Below are 24,650 nucleotides of genomic sequence, written 5' to 3' on the forward strand. Positions count from 1 at the left end.
AATACCTGACTGTTCCCTGCGCAGATTTCCTGGGACCGTAACGGAAGTGACTAGGGCAAATCAAACTCTGCCAGCCAGGCCTGAGAAAAGATTGATGTATATATATATTTTTTTCCTTTTTGAATTTCAACCCCAAAAATATTCCAGGAGAAGGTAGAGGGAGGCTGGGCTGCGTCTCCTTCGATGGGCTTTTGCTGCCAAGGATGACAGTGGACTTGCCCCACCCCTAGGCTACCCCCAGCCCACTTTTCCCCCAGCTTAGCCCGGGGGAGAGGCAGTCAAGGTGGGGGTCAGCTGGGGGGGAGGGGCCGGGGCAGTGGTGCTTTGGGGTAAGAAGTTGGGCTGAGGCTGGGGAGGTGGGAAGGAGCTGCCCGTGTGCAGTCCCCTTTGCTCAGTGACAGAACCTCGAAGCTTGGTCAGGGCTGAAGGAGCTACACAGGTGTGGGTGAGGCGGGCTAAGCGATGGCTGCAGCCGCGGGGCTGGGGAGGGGCAGGGCTCAGAACTGGCCCGCCCCGCTCTAACTGATGATCTGCCGAGGTCGTCCGTAGCCTGTCATGCCGGCCTGGGAGGCCCCTCTGTTGCTGCCCATCTGAAGGCCGATGACATGCTTTCCCTCCTGCAGTTGGCTCTCTGTGAATTCCCTCTTATGTTCCTGCGCTTTCCTGGAAGAGGAGGAATCTGGATCAAGACTTGCCCGGACTGTGTGTTTTCCACCCGCTTTCTGATCGCCCTGCTGCTTCCTAGCCCAATCCCAGCCCCTTCCCGCACTTGTCTTTTGTGCTTAATCTAGCTTGCCCCCTAGGCGAGGGAGACCCCTGGCGAACAGGCGGGGAGAAAGGCAGGAGGTGAGAAGTATCAGGGGCTCATTTTCCCCCACACTAGACCTTCACTTGGCCCCTCCCTGGCAGTTGCTCGTCCCTGCGGTGGGCTGGCCACGCCACCTCCCTGCTCGCAGAGGCCCAAGTGCAGGGAAGCCCTGTCGCCACGTACTTCATAAACCAGTTGGGGTCTCCACGGTAGTGCCCGTCATTCTTGGTCACTGCCAAGCTGCCCAAAGCCATCAGGGTCCTCTGCACTGCTGCCATGTCTTTGCCTGTGAGAAGAAAGAGGTGAGCAGGGACAAACGTCCAGACTGTATAAAACGGGACCCAAGCCAGGGCCTGCCCCCAGCTCTCACAGAAAAATGGCCAAACGAGGGGCAAGAGTTGTCCCTGAGTCAAAGGAGGCTTCAGTGGATCCTACAGCAGACGCTTGGGAGCGTGCTGTGGGGTTCTCTTGGCATGTCCCATTCCTGCTGTGCGCAGACGAGCAAACCTCCGGTGGTGGCATATTTTGATCATTCCCTCTCCCTGCCTCAGCATCCTGTCCTCCACCTGCCCACCCCCAGCCCCTCTTTCCTCGTACCTTCAAAGAGATCCACAGTCTGGAACATGTCAGTCTTGGTGACCCCGTAGTCCTCAGCTGCCTTCAGGAACTGAGCCACCTGCTCCATCTGCTTGAAGACCATGGAGGGTGGGTTCTCAGGCACCTTCACTGGCTTGGAGCCCTCGGGATACAGGCTGTTCACGAGCTTGCTCAGAATCTGCCAGGCACAGGACACAGCTTGGCACTCAGGTCAGGGGCCTGCCCCGTGACTCTGTGGGTGGCACAACCCGGCCCCCCTTCCCAGGGTTCCACTCACCACGCCGTTCTTCAGCCAGACCTGGAAGCCCAGGCGCCCACGGTCCGGGCGACCCACATCGGGGCCACACTGCACCACGATCCACTCCACCAGCCGTTCCTCCAGCTCCTCGTCGTACTTCTTCTCAATTTTGGATTGCACCTCACGGCTCATGCCGTAGGAAGGACCCTTGTTGGCCATGTTGGGGGACAGCTAAAGCAGGACGGGGTGGAGGAGGGAGAGGGTTAGAGGGTCAGGGAGCAGCTCCAGTTTCACCTGTGCCAGGTGGGCCTTCTGGCTCTGTGCAGGGTACCCAGTCATCCTCGACATTTATCACAGTACTGCCCATCCAGGCCAGTTTCATCCCCTCTGGCCAGAGGCCTCTCTGAACTTGAACACCAGAAAACAGGATACAAGATCTTTGCTGGTCTAGAACAGGGGTCAGTAAACATTTTTGTAAAAGACCAGACAGTAAGTAGTTTAGACTTTGCAGGCCATATGGTCTCTGCTGTTGTAGCATGAAAGCAGCCGTAGACAATATGTAAACAAATGAGTGTGGCTTTGTTCCAATAAAACTTTATTTAGAAAAATAGACAACAGGCTGGACTTGGCCTGTGGGCTACTGTTTGACAACCCCTAGTCTAGAGCATTCTTTCTTCACCAAGACTGGCCACAGAGGCACTGGAGAGGCCTAAGGGCCACATGGTGTCCCCAAATAATACCAGTAGGTATCTTTGTGCAGCTAGGTATGAAGTGGGTTCCCGCTTCTACCTCGAGGAACAGTAACCTCAAACTGTCACTTGACCCTCTAGTGCAGAAGCTGGAACTCCAGAGCTCCATCTCTGCCAGGTGAGCTGAGCCTCTGGCCAGCAGCTGAAGAGGCTCAAACTTACCCACCCCTGGGGCAAGGTCTAGGAAGTCACCAAAGCCCAAGAGCTCTTGGCAAAGAAGCTGCATTTTCTCCCATGAGAGAGTAGTATACCCATCAACTTTTCCTCCTGCCCGCAGGCTCTCGGCCACTGGAGTAGCTTGAGCGCCCAAGAAGTCAGAGTCCCCTAGGGATAGTCCAGAGCCAAGAATCTCCCAGCCAGAGCCGGGGAAGCCCCACCCTGTCCAGCATTTGCCATCCGAGGGCCTGGGCCTGGTGCTGCCCGGGAGACCCCACTAACGCAGAGGCGAGGCTGTGGGAGCAGGCCCAGGCGGGGAGCTCACGGGGCAGACGTGGGTGTGGCTGGTCAAGAGGAACCTGACCTGGCCACAGGGGTCACCGAGGGTGGTGTCCCTTCTCCCCAGCGTTTGTCTGAAGAGCCTTCCAAAGGAGTCCAACCCCCTCCCCCGGCCTCAGAGAGGTCAGAGGTTGGGAGGGGACAGTGGTGTGAGGACAGGCAGGCAGCATGCTCCCCCAGCTCCCTCTCTTGTGAGAGCGGGGACCCTTCCCCAGCCCACCCAGCGCCCAGGGGAAGTAGGGTGAACACAGTCACTCACACTGGGCCCAGGCCAGCTGCCAACTCCACTGCCCTGTCCCTCCTTTCCCCATGGCGGACCAGCTTTCTGAGCTCGAGTTTGCCACATGGGAAGTGGGGATTATGTCACTGATCTCAGAGGGCTGTGAAAATGGGAGTGTCTGTGAACTACGCCATATGCTGCCTGTCCCTTAGCAGAGCTCCTCGAAGTGCCAGTTGGTCTGCTGCCCAGAGCCAGTCTCCTGCTAATGGCCTGGGAGGGAGCCATCCCTCGACTGAGGAGTGAAAATCCATAAGTGTCTTACCCACTCCAGCCTCCGCCCCTTCTCAAAATCATTCCCTGAGTGGACAAAGTTGGAGAAAAAAATCACTAGATGGACTCACCCAAATGCCAGCCACTGGGCAACTCACTTCTCTCTGCATCTTTGTCCTTATTTGTAAAGCGGGGGTTGGACCACCTCTGAGGACACAGTTCTCTGGGCACTCCCTGGCCTCTCCACGCTTCTCCCAGCCAGTGATACCAAGGAGCCCCACGGCAGAGTGTTCTGTCCCATTGTTCAGCTACTGCCACGTGCCACCCTTCCCCCCAACCCTATCCTATGTCCCACCCCCACTTCCCAACCACCCAAGGACCCCTGGGCAAAGAGCTATGGTCAAAGTCCCCAAGTCAGCTGGGACAAGGTGACTTCAGCCAGTCCTGTGTCCTGGCCTCCACCCCAGCCTCTGCCTCCAGCTTCGTCCACCAACCCAGACAGGCACCCGCCACCTTCTCTCTCCCATCCTGCTCGGATCCCGCACCCCACCCACCCTCACAGCCGCCATCCCCTCCCTCCCCACCTCCTGCAGCAACAGGATGGAAGGAGTGTGTCCCCCCACTCCCAGGTTCAGAACAGACAGTACAAGTCAAAGTGTCAAGGCTCATGGTGACAAGTACACAATGTTGCAGCTCCTCCATCTAGAGACAGTATTTGGATTTCGGTCAGAGCAAGGGAGGGGGTGAAACACACACCACCCTCAACCCCACCCAGCACCACCATCCTTCCCCTTCTTCCTCCTGGGGAAGGTCTGAAAGTGAAAGTGCCAGGAAATCCCTTAGAGTCCTCTGATGAAGACCTCCCAGGCTCACCTTGGAGCCCTTGTGGAGAGGAAAGAGGACAATGGCTACAGGGCAGCTCATCCACGGGCGTTTGGAGATAAAGTCTCCCAGGATAGCATGGACAGCGAGGATCGCAAGGTTGGGCTTGGAACCCTCCTGCCCTGTGGCTCCTGTCAGGGCCCTGCCCCTGAGCTGCCCAGTGGGTGAGTCTGGGCAGTGGGGAAAGGACAAAGTCCAGCTGCAACGGAACAGGTGGCACCTCCTACTGGCAGGAGCCCAGAACAAATGAGCAGAACCAGGGGTCTGTCCAGGACCGCTGTGCCCCCTCTTTGTGCATAAGTAGGAGTGAGCATGTCTGGATCTCTGCGAGGGCATGAGGGTGGCTCATCTCAACTCCAGGGAGGAAGAAGAATGGCCCTAACACATATATGCATGCCCGCCTTCCCTGCTGTCCTCTCCATAGTGACCATGAAGGGGAACCAGCCAGCGTCCCAGGGCTGCCCCGCCCCCACTCCAAAGCTCCTCCTTGGCAGGACTCCCCCCAACTCCCTGCCCACAGTGGGGGTGACTTCCACTCTCGGAGGGTGGGCCGGAAGGGCAGCTCTCTCGCCCATCCCTGCACCCTGCCAGCCCAGACTATTCCTAACACAAGAGCTCCGTGGTCCTTCGCGTTGCTTCAGGGGCTGTCCCAGGCCCAAGACCACCCTCCAGCACAGGTGCACTCACACCCCTCCTCCCCTGCTTGGGTGTCCTCCTACAGGGCCTTGGCCTGACCAGACAAGTTCTTGAGCCCAGCGCACAGCCTGTGGATGCGACTGGCTGAAATGGGAGCCTCCTTCTCACTCCAGTGGTTTCCACCATCAACTCCCCTGAACCAGCCAGACCATCCTGGGCATTTCAACAAGCCCGGGGCCACCCAATCTACGAGACACACATGGGACTCCAGCAGTCCCGTCCCGCCCTGCCTGGAGATTAGGAATCCATGCCCACTGAGAGGGTGGGCTTCCCCTGGCGAGCAGGGCCTGCAGAGCCCTGCCTGGAACGCACCCACCGCTGCTCTCAAGCTCCAGCCCGACTTCCCGCCAGGCCCCAGACAAATGCACTCACAGGGCTTCCTCGGGGCTCCAGGGAGGAGAGAGGTCTCCGTGTCTGGACTTGGACAGACAGGATGGGGCGCTGGCTGGCTGAGAGGTTTAAAGGGCTGCCACCGTGGTGATGTCAGCCTCCCCCGCCAGCTCCCCCTCACCCCCCTCCCTGATGGAGGAAACCGGCTCCTCTCCCCACCCCAGCCCCCCCCAGTGACTCCACACAGGCTCCATATTTGGGGAAAGACACCAAGTTGGAGCAGTCTGCCGGGGGCTGCCGAGACATTCTCTGCATGCTTTGGAGATGGAGAGGGCCGGGGCGGGGCTGCGCTGCCAGCAGGGAGCGGGCCGGGAAAAGCCTTTTATGGACAGGACCATGAAGGCCTTCCCTGCTGCCCGCACTTAGGGCTGCTCCTTCTTCACTGTTGCCTGCCCTGCCTCCGAGTTTGAAGTTTGAGCGGAGGAGGAGTTCAAGAGAGTTTGGCTAGAGAGAGAGGCTACAGGATGCGAGCTAGGGATCCCTGGGGTTTGTGGGAGACAAACCAGCCACTCTCCCCTCCTGGAGCTTTGAGCTCTAATCCAAGACAGGAACTAACCTTTACTGAGGATCGACTCCATGCCAGGCACTTTGCAAGCACTCTTAACACTCACAGGTACTATCCCCATTTTACAGATGAGGAAACTGAGGCTCAGAGTGTCTCTTCCCCAGGGCCACATGGTGAGTGACGAGTGGCAGAATGTGGGCACCCCTGCCGGCCCCTGTGTGGGTGCTGGAGAGGCAGACCCACTCTTTCAGCTGTACCCCCCTGCTCAAGTTGAGGACATCTTTCAGTTGGGGTGGGTCTTGAGTTACCTGCTTTAGCTGGGGTGGGATTTGAGGGGTCCGCAGCAGCTGAGTCAACGCCAGCCTCCTTTCAGAGGGCAGTGATAATAGGAGGGTCTCTAAGGCCTGGCAGGGCCTGGGACACTAAGCCTGGGGTAGGAGGCACAGAGGTTGGTATCATTCCCCCCTCCCCGGCCACCCCACAGAGGTTGGTATCATTCCCCCCTCCCCTGCCACCCCACAGAGGTTGGTATCATTCCCCCCCTCCCCCGCCACCCCACACCGCCCCCTTTACAACAGTCCCTACCTGCCCTGGAAAGCAGACTGGACTCCATCGCCCCAGGAGGGAGGCCTGCTCACATCTTGCTTGTACCTGGCTTCAGAGGTCTCAGGGAGGGATAGATGGTGAGACTTTCACAGCACCCCTGGGCTGCCTGCTCTGACCCCCACCCCATCCTGGGGTACCTGGCAGGGAGGACCTACACTCTCCACTACACACGCCCCCAGCACCACCCCAAGCCAAGCAAGACCCCAGCAGAGGGGCCGCCTCGGAAGTCCCGCCCCCACGGCCAGCCCTGCGGCCCGAGCCTGGTGGTGCATAGAGTCACAGCGCCTCCTAGTGGTGGCTGCGGGGAAGAGCACGGAGAGGAGCTGGGATCGGCAAGGAAAAAACCCACACCCTCCTCAGTCCCAGGACCCCGCACGCCCCTGGCTGTGTCCGGAATTCACCAGATTCCTTGGCTTCAAAATCTTGCCCTCCTTGGCCGGCTGAAGTCTAAATGAACCTTTCGGGAGCATTTCAAAACCACCCCCTCTTGGCGCCTGCCCACTATCCATCGCCATCTCGCATTCCCCGAGTACCGCCCCTGCCCCAGCCTGCACCCTCGGTGTCCGCACACCAGGGAGCGCGGCCTGGGCCTGCAGCCTGGCGGGCGGGGGCGCTCGGGGCAGAAGTAAAGCCAGCCTGAGCCTGGTGGGTGGGGCCATGTGTGCAGAGGCTGTTGCTATTGGCCAGGTAAGGAGAGATTGGCAGCAGTGGGATGGCTTGGCAAAGACTTTTTCAATAACTGGCCTCTGCCCAGCACAATACCTCGTGCAGAGCAGGCTCCCAGCAAATGTTTGCTGAATTAATGCTCGAGGGAGAGGAAAAACGTGGGGAAATCAAAGAACTGCAGTTCTCAGTGCGACCATGGCTTGGAAGAGAAAGGCAGGCCAGGAGAAATGGGAGATGGAGGGCCCCTGCGCCCCTCATCCCCAACATCTCCACCCAGAAAGGGAGAGCAAGCAAGTCCCCAAGAGCTGCTTCTGGTTGTTTCTTTATTGAATGCAAACTCATTCATAGAAAACAGAAATGCAACCGGAGCACGGACAGACGTAAAACGGAGTTCTGAAAAAAACATCCAGACCCACTTCCTCCACCCAGCCCAAGAAGAGCTATAAAAACAAAGTTGGGAGAATAAAACACATTCCCATCCCCGAGGCAGAGGCTTGACCCGACCTCCCCCATCCTTGGCATCTGGAATGGATGGGGTGGGATGAAGGGATCCAAGGACCAGAGCTGCCAGGGGAGCCCCGAACTGGGGCGACTCAGTGTAAACTCCAAGGTTTCGTAAGTATGGACGTGTGCGACTAACACAGAACCTGGCTGAAGACTGGACGGAAACTCAGAAGCCAGCCTGGGTCCTAGAGTGAGGCTGGGACTGCAGACACAGAGGCACAGAGCACGTCCCTTCCTTAAGCCCCTTTCTAAGGTAGGCACTGGGCTCCCGCAGCTGTGACGGCAGGATGGGCTGGGCTCCCTATCATCCTCCTTTGCCCCTGGACATTCTTGAGCAGTGTCAATGGCACTGAAAGGCCCCCAGCTGGGGCTTGGCAGGACTAAGGGCCTGGAAAGGATGGGAAGGGGTGAGTCACTTTCTCCTCCAGTCCTGGTGCTGGCATCAGTCTGGGGACTGATGGGACAAGGAGGTGACCTCTGAATTTAGCCTCGCAGATGAGAAGGTGGTTCTCACATTGGGCTGACCACATTGCTAAAGAGCCAGCCCTGAGCATAGGTCAGAGGGACGAGGGTACATACTGCTCTGGGCCCCTTGCAGGCCTTAGCACCAAAAGTCTGGCACCAGCTGGCCAGTCCCCAAAGTCTCAGACTCTCCTCCATCCTGGCTGACCGGCGTGGGCAGTGATGGCAGCCAGGTGCAGCCCCAAAGAGAACTGGGGCCCCGGTATAGGACAGAGACTCAGGCCCCAGAGCAGGCCCTGCAGAGGGAGCGCGGGAGGAGGAAAGGGCTTTGGGACCCAGGCTTGGGAGGTGGTGAGGAGGACGAGCGGAATGCAAGGCATGAGATGGGGAGGGCATCACCTTCCCTCCTTCCCCCGTGGAGGGACAAACGGAGGGACAAACGGAGAGCCAAAGGACGGGCGGGGCCCGAGGAAGGCCCCAACACTGAGAGGAAAGCAGCAACTTGGCCAATGTCTGGGGGCTCGGGGGAGCAGGCCTCCTCCCCGGCAGAGGGCAGCTACAAGGCTCGATGCCACCCCATGACTGTCCCAGGCCAGGCCTAGGCCAGGCCTCGCTGTCCCGCCACTATGCAGTGCTGGGCAGCAGCGCTGGGACTCATGCCCCCGGCGCTACACAGGTGCCGGGCACGTGACACAGAGGAGCTCAGAGCCCCCTGAGGTGCAGTGAAGGGCCAGGCTCCTGCTAGAAGACGTAGATCTTGTCCCGTTGCACGGTATCCAGGTCGTCGTCCAGTGTCAGCAACACCTGGGGGACGGACGCCAGGTCAGCCACAGAGAGGGAGGCAACCTCCACCTCTACTTTACCCTCCCGGTTTGGGCCAGGTCCCGCCTACCAGGAAGGACCCAAACATGGCGATGGAGGAGAGGAAGTGCCAGATGTCGTGGTCGTCAAAGAAGTCGAGGAGGATGCAGTCTCGGTTGTGCTCCCTGGACTCTGCGGGGGTTTTCTGGGGGAGGAGCAGACACAGCCTCCTGCTGACCCTGCTCTGGCAAGGCCAGGGCTGGGGGCCCCCCTCCCCTCTCACTCCAGGGCGCCCCACTTCCCACCCCAGGAAGGAAAGCACCCCGTTCTGACTCGTCTCTCGCCCCTGTCCCCCTCATCTGAGAAATGGCCTTTGGATACAAATTCCCCCCGAGTCTGCTGGCTTCTGCTCGTCCTTTCCCTTCACTCTTGCCCTCCTCCCTTCAGATTCTCTTCTTTTGGTCTAAGAGCTGAGGCTGTAATAACCTTGCAACGCCTTCAACTCAGAGGTTCCAGAAGGCCTCCCAACGCATTCCCCTGCCTGGACTCCGGCCCTGCTCTGTCTCCAGGCTCACTGTTCTCTCCGAAGCACTACTGTCAGGTCACACCCCTGCTCAAGGACAGTAGCCATGACCTGTGGCACTCAAGGTCCTCCCCGCTCTACCTGAGACCTCTATCCCACAGACATGTACTGATCATCCCCCATGTCTGGGGCTGTCCGTGCTGCATGCTGAGGCCAAAGACATGACCAAGACCTGCCCTGCCCTCAAGGAGCTCTCAGTCTTCGCCTGGCTCCCAAATTAGTGCATTCACTGACCTCCAAATCTGCCTGTGTCACTACTCAGGTCATAGCATGTCTGGGCCATAGGGCCCTGCCCCGTCTCCCAGAGCTGTTATGGCCAAGAACAAGGCAACAAGGCCCCCTCCTCCAGAAAGCGCTCCTGGACTCCTAACTCACAGAGTCCTCTCTGTCCTCTGTCCTCCTGCACATTCCCCTGGCCCCATCATGCCTGTGCCCTTCATTTCATGAATCAGATTGTAAACAGCAAGACACGTACTAATAGTCTCTCTCCGTCTCTGGAACTAGATTGTGAGTGCCTCAGAGGCAGAGACCACGGCAGACTTAGTTCTGATCACAGAAGTAGAGCCTGACACATGATAGGTAGCCTATGAGACAGAGGGGAGAGAGCCTGACCTCTCTGGCCTCAAATCCCAGCTGTGCCACTCACTGGCTGTGTGCCCTTGGGGAGGTCACTTGGCCTCTCTGAGCCTCAGCTGCCTCCTAAGTAACATGGAGCTCTCTCCAGGCTGCAATGCTGTGTGCCAGGAGAATTAAATGAGAAAGCAGCTATGAAAATGCTGGCCCATGGCAGGTGCTTCCCCAACAGTGTTTAAAAAGAAGATTAGGCTGGGCATGGTGGCTCACACCTGTAATCCCAGCACTTTCGGAGGATCACCTGAGGCCAGGAGTTCAAGAGCAGCCTGGGCAACATAGCAAGACCCCATCTCTTATTTAAAAAAGAAAAAGGATTGGCATTTGTTGGCTCACGATGAGCCTATGGGTCGTACTCACCTGCCAGGTGCTGAGCCCCTGGAAGAAGAAGAAGAGCGCAAAGCCCCAGACCACGGAGGTGCAGACGATGCAGAGCAGGGGGATGAGCTTGATCCTCTCCCCACTCCGGAGCTGGGGGTTGAGGAAGGGACAACGGCCTGAGGGCCGGGCCTTCCCACCCCTCTCCCGGCCTCTCTGAGTTTCCTCCCGGTGCCCTCCCAGGCTTTCGGGACCAACCCCTGAGGAAGCCGTCTTGGCTTCATACCACCTCACACAGCCACAGAGCTCAACGTGTCTCCACAGCAGCAGCCTGCGGTCCTCACCCTAACGTCCATGCTGGCTGGGCCTCCCTGTACCCAGAACCCGGTGCCGGCAGAGCACACGGGCCGGGAGTCCCTCGGGAAGCTTGGTCCTCAGAGGCCCCGGCCCACCACAGTTCAGCTCCTACCTCCTCTCAGCCCCTCCTGCACTGAAAGGGGCCCTTAACAACTTGCGACACTCAGAGGACATGGAAGCAGCTCACTGAATGGCCTTCAGGCTGCAGTTGGCTCGCAGGGGGCACACACAGAGGCTGTAGCCTCTCCCCGCCTCAAGCCTCACTGGCACAGACAGATGCACAGAAAACTCCCCACTTCCCCTAAGTGCTGCCCCAGGCCGGCCATGCCTGTCTCCCTCCCCCAGAAGCAGAGCAGCTGACGGGAGGCTCATTCCCCGCTCACCTTCATGATAATGTAGAAGGCGAAGTAAAGCAGCAGGTTGCAGATGCCAATGGCCAGCAGGTAGGAGGCGAAATCATTGGGGCGCATGATGAGACCGTACGCAGCCCTGGCAAGAAGGGTGAGGGGCTGGTGGAGCTGGGGGGCCAAGAGCAAGAAAGGGGCTCTTCCTTGCCCCTACCCCCACCACGCTTCACTATGATGTGGGGCTGGGTTCAGAGGCCGCCCGAAGATTCCAGAAGCCCAGGTGCCAACACCTCTGTCCTCAGCCCCCATTTCTCATGCTCAACATTAAGAAGCTGCCCACTGCTTCCAAGGCAGCCAGTGGCTGGCCTAGTTAGTCCCCAGCAGTCCACCCAGCCGGGCCACCACAAACAACGGCCAGACTCACAGCGACCAGTTGATGATGTTGCCCATGACCAGCAGCACCATGCGGTCCTGCAGGGACGCAGAGACACAGGGACTGAGGGGGGGAAGGGAGACGGGGGAGAGGGAGAGGAAGGCCCCAGTCAGCTGGCCCCTGCCCCTACCCTGGGTTCTCAGCTATGCCCCCCGCCCCGCTGGAGGGATGAGAGGGGACGGAGGAGAAAGGGGATGCGGAGCCCGGCAATACCACGTAGAGGGGCCCGCTGCACTGCCGGATGCAGTCGGTGTAGAGCACGTGCAGAATGCGGCGGAAGATCCCCGAGTCTGCGAGGAGAGGGGATGGTGCTGAGAGGCACAGGGCGCCCGTCCTTGCTGGACCCCTGGCCTGGGCCAGCTGAGGAGCTGGGGCCTTCGGTGGGCAGAGCAATGCCCAGGCCTTGTCGGATTCCTTGCCCAGTGGTTCCTCCAGAACCTGAGTGTCTCCTGGGTGTCCAGGTCCCTGAGGCCACCACCCCTCACTCCAGGAGGCCCTCCAGGCCCCCTCCCACAGGCCCTGCCCTGGGCATGCCCTCACCCAGCTTCCAGCGTCCCATGTAATAGAGCTGCGTGCTGAGGAGCAGGGTGGCAATGATGTGGATGATGGAGAAGATGATCCAGAACACCGTGTTCCCTTTGCCAAAGACCTGTCGGGAGGCCACCGGGGGCAGCGGTGAGGAGGCCCCCCGAGGGATGCTGCTCCCATGGCCCGCCCTGCCTGGGGCTCACTGCTTGGCCAGGCTGGGACTCTGAGGGGGAGCCCGGGAAGGCATCTCAGGGAAGGGGCAGGGATCTCTTCTGTAGGAGGCAGAGAGGGGGTGTGCACGCCCACGTGTGTGAACACACGGGCCCCTTTCCTATCCTATAGGGTGGGCAGAGCAAGTCAGCGGGCTCGAGGCGGAGCGGGTCAGGCCCTCACCACGCCCAGCACGGAGAAGAAGATGACGATGGCCAGGCAGGCGTAGGCGCTGTAGGCACTGGCGTTGATGTCAGGGTGCCGCTTCTGGTAGAGCTTCAGCATGCAGAGTCCCGCGATCATATACATGAACGATGTGTCTAGGTTGGGGGACATGGAGTGAGCTACAGAAACACCCACCAGGCCTCAGCAGAGAACTCCCGGCCCTGACATTCAGAGGGGAAGAGAGAGCCCCAACACCTTGCTATGGGCACAGAGCGAGTTGGTGGCAGGTTGGCATTTGAATACCAGTCCCTTAACTGTACCTGCCACCCCACACTGCCACCCCCAGGCTGTTACCCAGAGTCTGACTTGTCCTGATGGCAAAGACAACTTAGTGTGAGTGTCTTAGTCTGTGAGCGTCCAGAAATCAGGACCATTTCTCAATGACCTTAGTCTCCTGAGTGCCTGCACACACCTTTACGTAAGAGAAGCTCAACAGATGAATGCAACAACACGCGGATGCCCATTTTCTCTATGCCAGGATGGGTGCACACACAAGCATCCCAGCCTTGGCGTTTTCTACGGGGCTGAGTCTTGGGGACCCCTGTGGGTGACTAGGGATGATGGAGGACGCATGCAGGTCCCTGCTATGGGTTTGGCCAAAGAAGAGGGTGGCCCCACTCACCAAACTGGAAATTGGTGTAGTTGGGGCACACGTGATAGCAAGCACTCAGCAGCCCCTCCATCATCAGGGCTGTGCCCATGGCGTAGAAGAGACCGAAGTGCTTGGGGATCCCACATTCCTGTTGGGGAGAAGGGAAGGGAGGGAGGAAGTGAGATAGGAAGGGGCCCAGAAGAGGGAGCTCAGAGAGGAGTGGAGGAGGAGGAGGGTTGGGGTGTGTGTGTGCAGGGCAGGCCAGTCTGGGCAGGTTGGGGGTAGGGGGCAGGGCCACGCTACGCCTGCCAGCAAGGGCATCGTGGAGCCAAGGCCTCAGCAGGCAGGCGTGTCCCTCACCAGGGCGTGGAGGTCATTGCGCAGCAGGGCCCGGTTGTGGTTGATCTCCCGCTGCAGGATGATGAGCAGGAAGAGCAGCCCCAGCAGGATGTACCCCAGGTTGCTGAGGATGTTGTTGAAGGCGCTAGAAAGGGCAACACAAGGCGCACTGCTTGGGCCTCATGCCCAGGCCTCTGCTCCAGCCCAGGCAGGTATTTGCAGGTATTTGCAAAGCCCTGCCCTGCCCTGGTTCACCCTTGGCCCAGAGAAGGTGGCCTCCCAGCACGGTCCCCACCTGAGGTTGCCCAGTGGGTGGGCGCAGAGGAAATTGTAGTAGCAGATGTCCTGATTCCCTGTGACATTCACCACCTGCAGCAGGAGTGGGGGGCAGGGGGTGGGGCTGCTAACACGCCCCACTCTGCCCACAGCCCACATCACACCCCCCGGGCCGTGTGGCAAAACAGAGCAAGTGCCACCACTGCTGGCAGGTATGGCCACACGGTACACTAGCCACAGGCTGCTTTTGAAAAGAGCGATGCCAGCCAGCAGTCACACTCCCCCTCATTAGGCGCGGCTAAAAGCCCTGAGGCGTGACCAGGATGGAAGCTCTTGGCCCACAGTACAGAGAAAGGGGAAGGGAAACCAACACTGTTTCATAAGCCCCACAGCTTCCCGGGGAAGGTGCTGCCATTGGTATCATGCTGCCCCCACTCTGCAGATGGAGAAACTGCTACTCAGGGAGGTTAAGTGATTTGCCCAAGGTCACGCAGCCGGTGAGGCAGAGCTCGGATTTGAACCCAGGGCCCATGACCTAAGACCTGTGTTCATTCCAGAGCCCCACGCCGGGGCGCTGTCCCAGGCCATGGCGAAGGTGAGCCAGCCCTGCCCTCTCACCGTCTGGTAGGTGATCACCAGCTGCACCACGGGAAGGGCGTAGAAGACGGCGATGGTTGCGATGTTCCTGAGCGAGAGGGCAGCAGTGAGGGGGGGACCTAAGAAGCCGCCACATCACCTGCCAGTACCACCCCCCAATAACAGGAACCCCAGTATGCTTGGCCCACTCACCAAAAGTAGATCTGGTACTTTTTCCGAAGCACGCGCTTGTCCTTCCGTGCCAGGTCGGCCACATAGAGGTATTGCTGGGAGAAGCAGGAGTGAGCCCCACTTACCCGCCGCCTGGGAGATGCCCCTGTCGCTCAGATCGGAGTGGACAGCAGGGGCCTCCCTCAGACAGGCCCGGACTCAGGGGGGCAGGGTTCTAGGCCATCCCACTGCTGCAGCCAGTAGGACCAAGAGGGTTTGGCCCATCAGTCGGGAAGGGGTTGGAGGTTGAATTCGTTTCCCCAGGAATCTATGCTGCCCCAGCTCAGCTCTTTCCCTCCGCTGCCCTAAAATACCATGTCAGTGGGAAACACACACGGGCCTGAGCACAGAATGCCCCGTCCTCAGGAAGCCCCTGCCCAGGCCAGGCCCACAGGTCAGACCTTGGTGCGAATAACATTCTTGTCTGAATCGATGTCCGTCAACGTGTCATAGTCATCCTCCTCCACTGAGCTCATGGAGTCTAGCCGTGGCCGAGTACCCACTGGGTCAAAGGGGCGGCCTGGGAAGGGCAGGGAGGGAGGGGTTGTGCCAGTGAGCGCAAAACCCCTGGTCTGCCCCCACCCATCTGAGGCCACTGTAAAAATTACTAGGCGGTGAGGAAGAGGTAAACTGTAGGCTGGGGCTCCAAGCAGGGGTGGAGGCGGGCCCAGGAGCTGGGAGGACATATCAGGTGCTCCCGAGTCCTAGCGGGAAGCAAGGGTGGGCTGTGCAAAGCGGCCATCGAACACAGCCTGCTCCAGCCTCGCTCCACTCCTGGCTCCCCTCGCCGAGCTAGGGCGTCCCAAGCCAGGACACCGGGCAGACCCTAGGCCCTGGACATAAGCCACAGGATTGAACTCGGCAAGTCATGCTGATTAGAAGGTACCCAGCCCTGTGGGTTCTGAGACGACACTGCCTTGGCCTGCCCTGGGTTAAGACCCAGTGGGTGTGGAGCACAGTCGGGGCATGATGCTGCCTCTAGAAAGAGCATCTCTCCTTTGGCCTGTTTTGTCTCTTGCCTTCAGAAGCTTCCTCCAGTGACCTTGCCTGACCAAAGCCCCCAGGGCCCAGAATGTGACACCCATGCCCTCAAGCGCTGCCCCAGCAGGCAAAGAAGACAGCAAACTACAACATCTGGGCTAGGGGCAGCTAAAGTGCCAGCCCACCAGCATCGGGGCCAGTGCCCGCCTATCTCAGAAGACACAGAGCTGAAATCATTGGCATCAGATGGGGAAGCCATGCACAAAGCGTCTGTCTGGCCTTGGAGTCGGCAGTCAACTGCCCTGGCAGGAGCTGATTGGCAGGGCGGCCCCACCCCCTCCCCACATCTACCCATGGCAATGCACAGCTGCCGCATCTGGCCAGAGGGGAGGCGCCGCTTGAACTGGTCGTGCCCTTCAAAGGAAAGGGAAAGTTACCAAGGAACCAGGACCAAGGAGGAGAGGATGAGGGAGGAGAGGGGCAGGAAAACAGCAGGCCCTTCCCTGGTTCCAGCATCTGGCAGAAGAGGCATCCGCCCACCATGACGGTTCACCCAGCCAACACCAGCCCTGCACCACACAGCCCCTCCCTGCCCGGCCCACTCACCCTGGTAACCATAAGAGAGGTCCCCAGTGCCCTCGCTGTCAACCAAACCATCGGTGGATCCAGAACCATTCTCTGCAGGAAACGATCAGTGGTGAGGTAGGCAGGAGAGACCTCAGGGAAGGGGACGCTGGACCATCCCTAAGGGGCTCTGAGCAGGGGCAGGGGCGTCAGGAGGCGGCAGCCTAAGGAGGCCAGGCTGTGGAAGGCAAGCACAGCCTCTGGCTTTGACACGTACCAAAGGAGCCATAGTTGTAGCCCTCATAAGGGGAGCTGCCAGGAAAGGAATCCGCCAGAACTCGAGGGTGACCTACAACGAGAAGTCGAGGTCCCCTTAGCCCTGGAAGCAGAGACAGGCCTAGAGCCAGGGAGAAGAGAAAAGGGAGAATCCAGACAAGACGGCCGCAGACAGGCCATGCCAGCAGCAAAGAATAAGCACCTCTCCAGGCAAACGCCGCTCACTCCCACCCCCAGCACCTGCCCGACCTCCACCTGCCTCTCCCATGGAGACACCACCACCCTTTGTCCTCCCTGGAGAGGGCGGAAGGTCAACAGACTGACACATCTAAGCTACCGGTAGCAAGCACGGCATCATCTGGCCTGCCCAGGTCCCCTCAGCAGCCCTGTGCTTCACCTCCCTCCCCACGCTGGACGCCAGCTCCTCTGCCCGCAGCATCTGGAGCTTACCAAGGAGAGAAGCTGAGAGAGAAGGTCCCAAGCAGGAGGGGGGATAGAAGGGGAGGGAGGGGTGGGAGGAAGAGAGAGAAAATGAGAGGTTAATAATCCCAGAGACTGTGAGCGGCACTGCCTGAGGCAGGCAGACAGTGTAGATAAACACAGAGAACAAACTGAGTGACAGCCACTAAGGTGTTCATGGCAGGAATGGATTGGCACAACACCCCAGCCCCGTTCCCATGTGCAGAGTGTGACTCCCAGTCTGAACATTCAGAAGCCCCCGGCCCTTCCTCTTCCAACCCCTAAGTCAACCACCCACCACTGTCCCCTCCAAAACACACAGGCCCCTCCTCCCCACCCGGGCCCCTGGAGGTACCACTTTCTGGGCAGGCTCGATCTATGGCCACCAGCAGGGTCTTCTTCTTCTGCCTGCAGGGACAGAATCCAGAGGCCACCCAGATGGGACAGACCCTTAGTGCTGGGCTGGTTTTCCTTCTCCCCTCTCCAACCCACTCTGATCCGTTAAACCTTGTCGTCCACCCTGGATCCAAGGACTACTCTCAGGCTAGGGAGCAATACAGGCTCTTCATGCTTAGGAAGAAGGTTGAGGGGAGGGGTTAGTTTCCAGAGGAGAGGCCCATGGACGACAGACCCTCACAGGGACCTGCCTCCCCATGCCCTGTGGACGGCGCAGAACACTCTGGGCCAGCTCAGATCCTGCCAGCCTGTCTCCCTGACGTGCCCTGCCAAACCCACCCTAGACCAGGGAAGGGCCCAGCAGTTCCACTTTACCTCCAGTTCTCCCAACAGGCCAGGAGGACGGTCAGCAGGTAAAAGGAGAGAAATATGCCCAGGCAGAACAGCATCCCACCTACGTAGGCCTCGGCTGCGGGAGGGAAGCAAGACGGTGAACACAGCAAAACCTGACACTTCCCATCATGGCACCCAAGTGCCTCTGGGATCTGGCTTCTCTGCCCAGCCCGATCTCTCACCACTTCTCCCCTCAAACCTTGCCTCGGCCGGAGTGAGCAACCGGCAGTCCCCAAACATGCCAAACTCTGACATGACCCTGTCTTTGCTCATGTTGCTCCTGTGCTAGAACTTTCACTTCTACTTTTCGAAAACTCCATCTTGACTTAACCTTCAAGCCACAGCTCAGGGACTGTGCCCTCTAAGAAGCTTCTCAGTCCTGCGTCCCCACAGTAGCCTGTGTTTTGCTCATCACAGCTCTCCTCGTCCTGCAGAGCAATAGCCTCCTGTCCCTGCAGACAGGAGCTCCCTAAGGGCCAGGCCTTGGCACACCACCTGGCACCCAGGAAGTGCTCAATAAATATTTGCTGAATAAATAACCCGTACAGGAGAGGCAGCTCCTTTCCCCTCCTGTCACAATCCCTTATTTTTCCCTAATACTTTCCTATTTGTGAAAAGCCCCACTTAATCACTCAGTAAATATTTATTGAGCACCGACTCCAGGCCTAGTATTTTCTTGCTAATGTTATGCTAAACCTCACAACTTAGTGAGATTAATGGGACAAGTTTTATTACCTCTGTTATAGACAGACAGGGAAACTGAGGCTCAGTGAGATCACACTGCTGATAAGTGGCAGAGAGTGAACTAGAACTCAGTACTTCAATCTTCAGTCTCAGACTCTCCATACCACAGTACACCGGAACTCATTTCCTGGTCCTCCCTATCTGGAAGCCAATGCCAAGGTCGCTCCCCCTCCTGCCCCGCTGGCCTGCTTGCACAGGGAACACCCCACACCCCAGAGAGGCTTGTCCATCCCCACTCAGCCACCCACACTCACACGTGACTGCTTGAGATACCAGCACCGAAAGGGTTTTCTGGCGATGCCCTTGATCGACTGGTTCATCTGGAAGGAAAACGTCAAATTGATATAAAAGTAGGAGCCTGAAGCTTGGCTGGAGTTGGTGGGACCAGGCCTTGGAGAGTCTGAGTCCAAACATCCATGTGCCACCAGGTCCACCAATCAGCCCTGCAGGCTGTCTTTCCTCCAAGAAAGAGACCGACCCTCCCCATCCCTAGCCAGGCCCAGGGCACAAACGAACCTTCCACAAAGGGGTAGAAAGGCAGGGAGCCCCCGCAGGCCTGGTCTTCGGTCTTCACCACCACCACCACATAAAAGCTGTTGCTGGGGAAGTCTTTGCGCTGCAGGAAGACAAGGACGGACATCATGACGAACGTCCCCATCATCATCCTCTTCTGAATCTTACCTTGGGCCAGACCTTACGCTAAACTCTTTATAGACATTATTTTACTTAACCCTCACAAAGACCCTTAAGATAAGTACTATTACTCTCCCTGCTGGATAGGCTTTGCGAAGTTAGCTGAGGGTCACTCTGCCAGTAAGTGGTAGTGCCAGGATTATCTGGCACCAGAGCCCAGATCCTGCGCCTACACTACGGCCAGGTGAGCAAATATGTGTGTTCCACGTGGTTTGTCCTGCTACAGGTCGGGCATCAGCCAGGAGAAGTGCGGGTGCAAGACTGCCCTGTCAGTGGCATGACTACATGTTGTGAAGTGAATACATGGCTTCTCCGACCCTGTCCCCAGCCTTAGCCAAGGGTAACACCCAGCATCGGCCAGGGCTCTGGGGCCCCTTCCTCACCTCACCATTGTTACAATGAATGAAGCAAATATGACAGCTGCTCCTTCCCATCCCCAAGGGTGACTGGGATGATGGCTCAACTCTCACATATATCAAGGGACTCAAAGTCACAAGGACTGGGCCAAAACTCCGTCTTGTGTGAGATAGGAATGGGCAGAGGAAAAGGAGCAAGGGCTTGGAAAGTTACCCAGTCTACTGCCTGGCCACACCTCCCCCAGGGCCATGTGTGTCTCCTACCTGCACAGTGATGGCTGCCTTCTTGGTCATAGTCTGGTACATGCCGATGAAGGCAACGTTGTTGTCCAGGTCATAGACAGGGCACTACAGAGGGAGGAGGGGAGAGGCAGATGGATGGGCACCTGGGCCTGCCCCTGTCTTTAGCAGCCCTGCTGCCGGCCGGTGGAGAGGACAAGAGCAGGCAACTCACCAGGACGTCCTGGATGGAGATAACTGAGCAGGGGAAGGCCTTTTTGGAGGTCACCTTGACAATCACCGAGTCCACTCCCTCAGGGAACTCATACTTGAAGTACTGAGGACATAGGAGGGGCAGGGAGAGCCCCATCTCATGAGCATGCTCCCTCGGCCCCTCTGGGAGGGAACAGTCTCCCATAAGCAAGGACCCAGAATCCTCTCAGGGTTGGGCATGGAAGCTCTCTCGGGCCTTGACCATAGCAGTCCCATTTTCTGTAGATCATTCCCTTCCACCTCAGCTGCACACGCAGGACAGTGCCTGAGAGGCAGAGTGGGACAGATGGCAACCAGACCCCACGTCTCCACACTGTCCTGCACTGTCTGTCCCTCACCCCCTCAGGGCCAGAGCTTCCGTTCCCAGCGAGTCCCCTCAAGGAGAACACGACCGACTTGAACGCCCCGGCAAAGACCACTGACCACCTTATTCTCAAACTCGAGCTCCCCCATTTCTCCTGCTGAGGGGTGGCCGACAGGGAGATGTTACCTGGGGCTGGGCCGCTGTGGTGTTGAAGCTAAACTGCTCCCCGGTCCTGCAGGGCAGAGAAGAGCCCCCCACAGTCACTCCCAGAGCTCGGGAAGGAGGACAGGCCCCCTGGTCCCCTCGTTCTACCCTGCGGACCTGAGCACAAAGTCATCCATGCGGCTGACTCGGAGCTGGTACGTGGTGTTGACTGGTGACAGGGTGGACACATCCACGTAGAAGAACTGGACCTCAGACTCATTCTTGGTGGGGGGCTGACACAGCGTGCGTTCCACCTTTTGGTAGAGGTACTTGCGCTGAAACCTGTGGCCCAAAGCAGAGTCAGGACCTGCTTCTGCCCCAGCTGGCCTGCCACTCCAGAGCAGCAAGGCCCCAGTTCCTCCTGTCCAGTCTCCACCACCTCCCCCCGCCTACGTGGGTAAGCAAGCTCCAGCTGGGGACTTGGCCTCATGGCTCTGACCCGCCTCCAGGCTCGGGGAATGGGGAGGAGAAACGGGGGGTTCCTGGGTGAGGCTCTGGGCAAGGTCCCTGATCCCCAGGTCCTACTCACAGCCCTCGCAGGATTAGGGGCACCTGGAAGGACACCACAGCCTCCTTCTGGCGGACCACAAACAGCAAAGGCGCCCCCTTCTGCTTGTTCAGGACGTTCACGGACACACGCACGCCCTCCGTCTGCGGGATGACATGGAAATGCTCCTCTCTCAGGCATCGGCCACCCAGGACGCACGGCTCCAGCGACTGTGAGCCCTGCCCTCCCTCACACCAGCCACTGTTCCTTCTCCATTCTGGTCAGGCTGGGAAGCTGCCTTCACGCCTTCTTCTACCAGAACAATCTCTAGTCTGCAGGAGGGACCTGCGCTGAGTTAGAGGAGAGGCTTATAGAAGGGACCAGCTCCTGGACGGCAGGTGTGTGCAGGGCCTAACTCCCCAAGGAAACACAACAGAGGCCTTGGAAGTCTCCGGGATACCCCATTTCTATCCATGTGCTTGGGATGCACAGGCCTGCACATACATGTGTACACACGCACACGACATATGTGGACACAGGAGAGCAAGAAGTGCTCCTCAATCTTCTTCCCTGTGAGCCAGGAGACCGGCAGGCAGCTCCAGTTCAACAACTAATCTGGGGGCCAGAGCCCATGGGGAGGGTGTTGAAAGCCAAATTGTATCCTTAGGTCTAAACAAAGGACAGGGCTGTGGAAAAGGCACGTCACATCTCTGAGCCTCAATTTCCCCCTCTATAAAATGATACTTGCCCTTGGAGGTATGGGGGAACATAAACAGGACAGTAGGAGCTTAAAGAAAAAATAAAACTAAATAAATCCTGCGAATGCTTGTTATTGGACTGCTGGAACCCAAGTCCTAGGACAGCATTTCCCAAAAGGGAAGAGGCCACAACTCTTGGGGTGATCTCAGATACGGGGGAAAAGGAAGAAACAGCTCCAAGCAGGAGGAGATCAAACATCAGAGAACCAGGCACTGAGGGCAGATCCTGGCCTGCCATACAACCAAACCCCTCCCCATTTTGAAAAAAATCAGATTCCTCATCTCAGCTCTGCTGCTTCCCAGTAAAACCAGTCGTAGAGAGAGACAGAGGGAGAGAGAGAGAAAGAGAGAGCTGGGCAGGTGACCACACAGCCAAGCTGCAAAAATTCACTCAATCTCAGATCTGCCTGAGGTCTAGACTTCAACTTCCCAGACCTAGGTACGCCCATGTTCAACCAGGGGACTCACAATGGGGCAAGAAATGAAAGAGAAGTCAGGGTGAGGTGGATTCTTCACAGTGGACAAACTCCCTTTCCCTTTCCATCCAACTTGCAGTTGGCCTTATCTCTGCTACCCTCAACTTACAAGACCAGCTGGTTTTTCCGGCGGGAAGAGGTCTCGGAAATCCTGCATTCATCTCCCCGGGGAGTCTGAGCTGTAACTTGCCTGGGCAGAGCCTTTCAGTTTGGGGCCAGTCTCACTCCCCTGAGGTTTTGTGGGCAAGCCCAGTAGCAAGCCTGCTTCTCCTTGCACCCAGACCCCACAGAGCTGTCAGTCCCTGGGGGTTAGGGCAGGCAGCAGGCCAGGCCAGCTCAGACCACCACTGGTCCAAGGATGGGGGTCGTAAAGAAAATGGGAATGAGACAACTTCAAAAACTGTCCAGTTGGAGACTCCAAGAAAAACTGGTGGCAAAGGAAGGAGGACTGGTCAAGAGGCTCCAATGTGGTTATGGGAACTGGGAACCCATCCGGATGGCTCAGTCATGGGCATGGGGCCTCCTGAAGAGCAGGGAAGTGGCAGATTGCCTAGCCCTAGTCTGCTCACCCAACTCACCCCCAGCCCCCAAGCCCAGCCCCAGCCCTCACCCGGTTTCGGGTCACAGTATGGTTGAAGGTGTAGATATTGACCAGCTCGCTGTTGACCTCATCCACGTAGGTGCGCTCAAACTCGGCGTCTTTCTGCGAGACGTTCTTGGGCCCCAGAACCCCCAGATGGCTCTCGACCGAGGCCACCAAGAGCACCCAGAAGGGCAAGCCCAGAGCGAACATGGCCCCGGCAGGGCGGCAGTCGCAGCGGTGGCGGTGGTGGCGGCGGCGACAGGCGACAGGACACCTCCGGGACGGGTTGCGGCTACTGCTGCAGCTTCCAGCATCTCACCAGGACCAGAACTTTAACCCCGGCCTGAGATTAGGAAACGTCCCCTCCCAGGAGCTGGGAAGACGCTCCCAGGAGCCCCGGAGGGGAGGGGGCGGCGGGGAGGGGGAGGGGAGGGAAGGGGTACGGGCTACGGGAAGGGGCCCCAGCTCGCGAGGGACCGAGCACGGTCCCGAGACCCTGCAGCCCCCGGCCAGGGCAGTGCGAAGGAGGGACGGCTTGTTACCGGGAGCCCGGAGACGCCGGGAAAGGGGAGGGAGGAGAAGCCGGCCGGCGGCGGGAGCGGCCGCGAAGGGAGGAGAGTCAGAGGATGAGGGGCGTGATGAGCGGTGCGACCCGACGCCCTGCGGCGCGGCGAGTTCTCCCGGGCGCGGGCCCTTTAAGGGCAGGCGGACGCCGCGGCCCGGGCGCCGGGAACTCGGCAAGTGATGCGCCGCGGGGCGGTAAACAGCGGGGCGGCCGGCCTGCCGCTGACGTCGGTGGAAACTGACACAGATTTAAAGGGCCAGCTCCCGGATTTGCCCTTAAAGGGGCCGCAGCCCTCCAGCTGGAGGGGAAAGCCCCCGACCCCTTCTCCAACTCCTACCCGGCTACCGCCTTCTCCTCCATTAATCCGGATTATCTCCGGAAATTCACATTAGAATAGGCGGATGTTTCTGTGAAGGACCTCCAAGTGTTGGGTTCTTGTTGACAAATTCTCTTTGCTCAAACATAGGGATTCCGCCCCCGCCCCTACGGCTATTACCACTAACATCCTCCACCTCTGGCCCATTTTTTTCTCCTGGGATCTTAAAAAGTGAAGAACTCAAAGAATTGGGACAGAGGACAGTGGCCCTGCCGGCGGAGGGGACACTGAGGCAGAACCGTGGAAGGAACCCCCGTGCCTCTCACCTCCCACTGGAGGGGCCACACAGCTGCAGGGAAGCCTTCCAAGCTTGCGGTGCTATTTTCCCTCTTCTGCAGAGGCGGTTACAAAGCTCATTGAAAGCTGCTGACCATCAGGGTAAACTGGTGAAAACTTTTCTACAAAGTATTTTGCACTGTGTTTCAAGAAGCTTAAAGAGCTTTATACTCTTTGATCCAATAATTCCACGTGTGGAACTCTATCCTAAGAAAATAAGAAACACAGGTAAAAGTGTGTGTGTGCAGCTGTGCTTATCACTGTGATATTTATAATATAAAGCATGAAGGAAACAACTTGAATGTCCCTACTGAGGAAGTGGTTAAATGCGCTACTCTATCATGAAACCATCAAAAATGATGCTTTAGACTTTAAAGGACATGTAAGCAGAGAATTCCGGGATATGAAAAATTGCATTAAAAATTTAACAATGGTTATCTTTTAATTACAGGCGATTTAAAAAACACATACATAATTTTCTTCCAATCCCAAAAGTATAGAAAAGCACCAAAAGAAAAATCACTGGATTGTGGGCAGCTTTTAAACTTTATTTATTATTATTTTTTGAGACAGTGTCTTGCTATGTTGCCCAGGCTGGCCTCAAGCAATTCTCCTGCCTCAGCCTCTAGAGTGGCTGGAAATACAGATGTGTGCCACTGTACCCAGCTAAGGTTTATTTAATTTTTTTTTTTTTTTTTTTGAGACAGGGTCTCACTCTGTCACCCTAGCTAGA

The 24,650-nt window shown here is 58.0% G+C and overlaps 2 protein-coding genes across 5 annotated transcripts; both read right to left on the bottom strand.

Annotated features, from left to right (window-relative positions):
* Positions 1–81: 81 nt before the first annotated feature.
* TAGLN (transgelin) lies at positions 82–5,450 on the bottom strand. Its single transcript, XM_045556411.1, has 5 exons — positions 5,328–5,450; positions 1,683–1,874; positions 1,406–1,583; positions 992–1,094; positions 82–663 (listed from the first exon to the last, which is right to left on the bottom strand). Exons 2-5 carry the CDS (start codon positions 1,860–1,862, stop codon positions 519–521), a joined length of 606 nt encoding a protein of 201 aa, XP_045412367.1. The 5' UTR covers positions 1,863–1,874; positions 5,328–5,450; the 3' UTR covers positions 82–518.
* A 1,978-nt stretch (positions 5,451–7,428) lies between these two features.
* On the bottom strand, positions 7,429–23,449 carry SIDT2 (SID1 transmembrane family member 2). 4 transcript variants are annotated; one of them, XM_045556404.1, is made up of 28 exons: positions 22,728–23,449; positions 20,926–21,047; positions 20,514–20,678; positions 20,379–20,424; positions 19,851–19,952; positions 19,661–19,744; positions 18,864–18,963; positions 18,602–18,667; positions 17,586–17,679; positions 17,170–17,222; positions 16,806–16,817; positions 16,357–16,428; positions 16,122–16,193; positions 15,867–15,929; positions 14,936–15,054; positions 14,517–14,590; positions 14,346–14,412; positions 13,747–13,820; positions 13,473–13,596; positions 13,143–13,260; positions 12,479–12,615; positions 12,098–12,206; positions 11,771–11,847; positions 11,549–11,595; positions 11,161–11,266; positions 10,463–10,573; positions 8,981–9,094; positions 7,429–8,892 (listed from the first exon to the last, which is right to left on the bottom strand). In XM_045556404.1, the coding sequence occupies exons 1-28, from the start codon at positions 22,908–22,910 to the stop codon at positions 8,830–8,832; spliced, it is 2,574 nt and encodes an 857-aa protein (XP_045412360.1). In that variant the 5' UTR covers positions 22,911–23,449; the 3' UTR covers positions 7,429–8,829. The 4 variants fall into 4 exon arrangements, with proteins under 4 accessions (XP_045412360.1, XP_045412361.1, XP_045412363.1 ...); XM_045556405.1 differs by lacking the exon at positions 16,806–16,817; XM_045556407.1 differs by lacking the exon at positions 15,867–15,929.
* Between the last annotated feature and the right edge of the window lie 1,201 nt (positions 23,450–24,650).

This window comes from Lemur catta, chromosome 7 (assembly GCF_020740605.2).
Source record: "Lemur catta isolate mLemCat1 chromosome 7, mLemCat1.pri, whole genome shotgun sequence".
NCBI lineage: Eukaryota > Metazoa > Chordata > Mammalia > Primates > Lemuridae > Lemur > Lemur catta.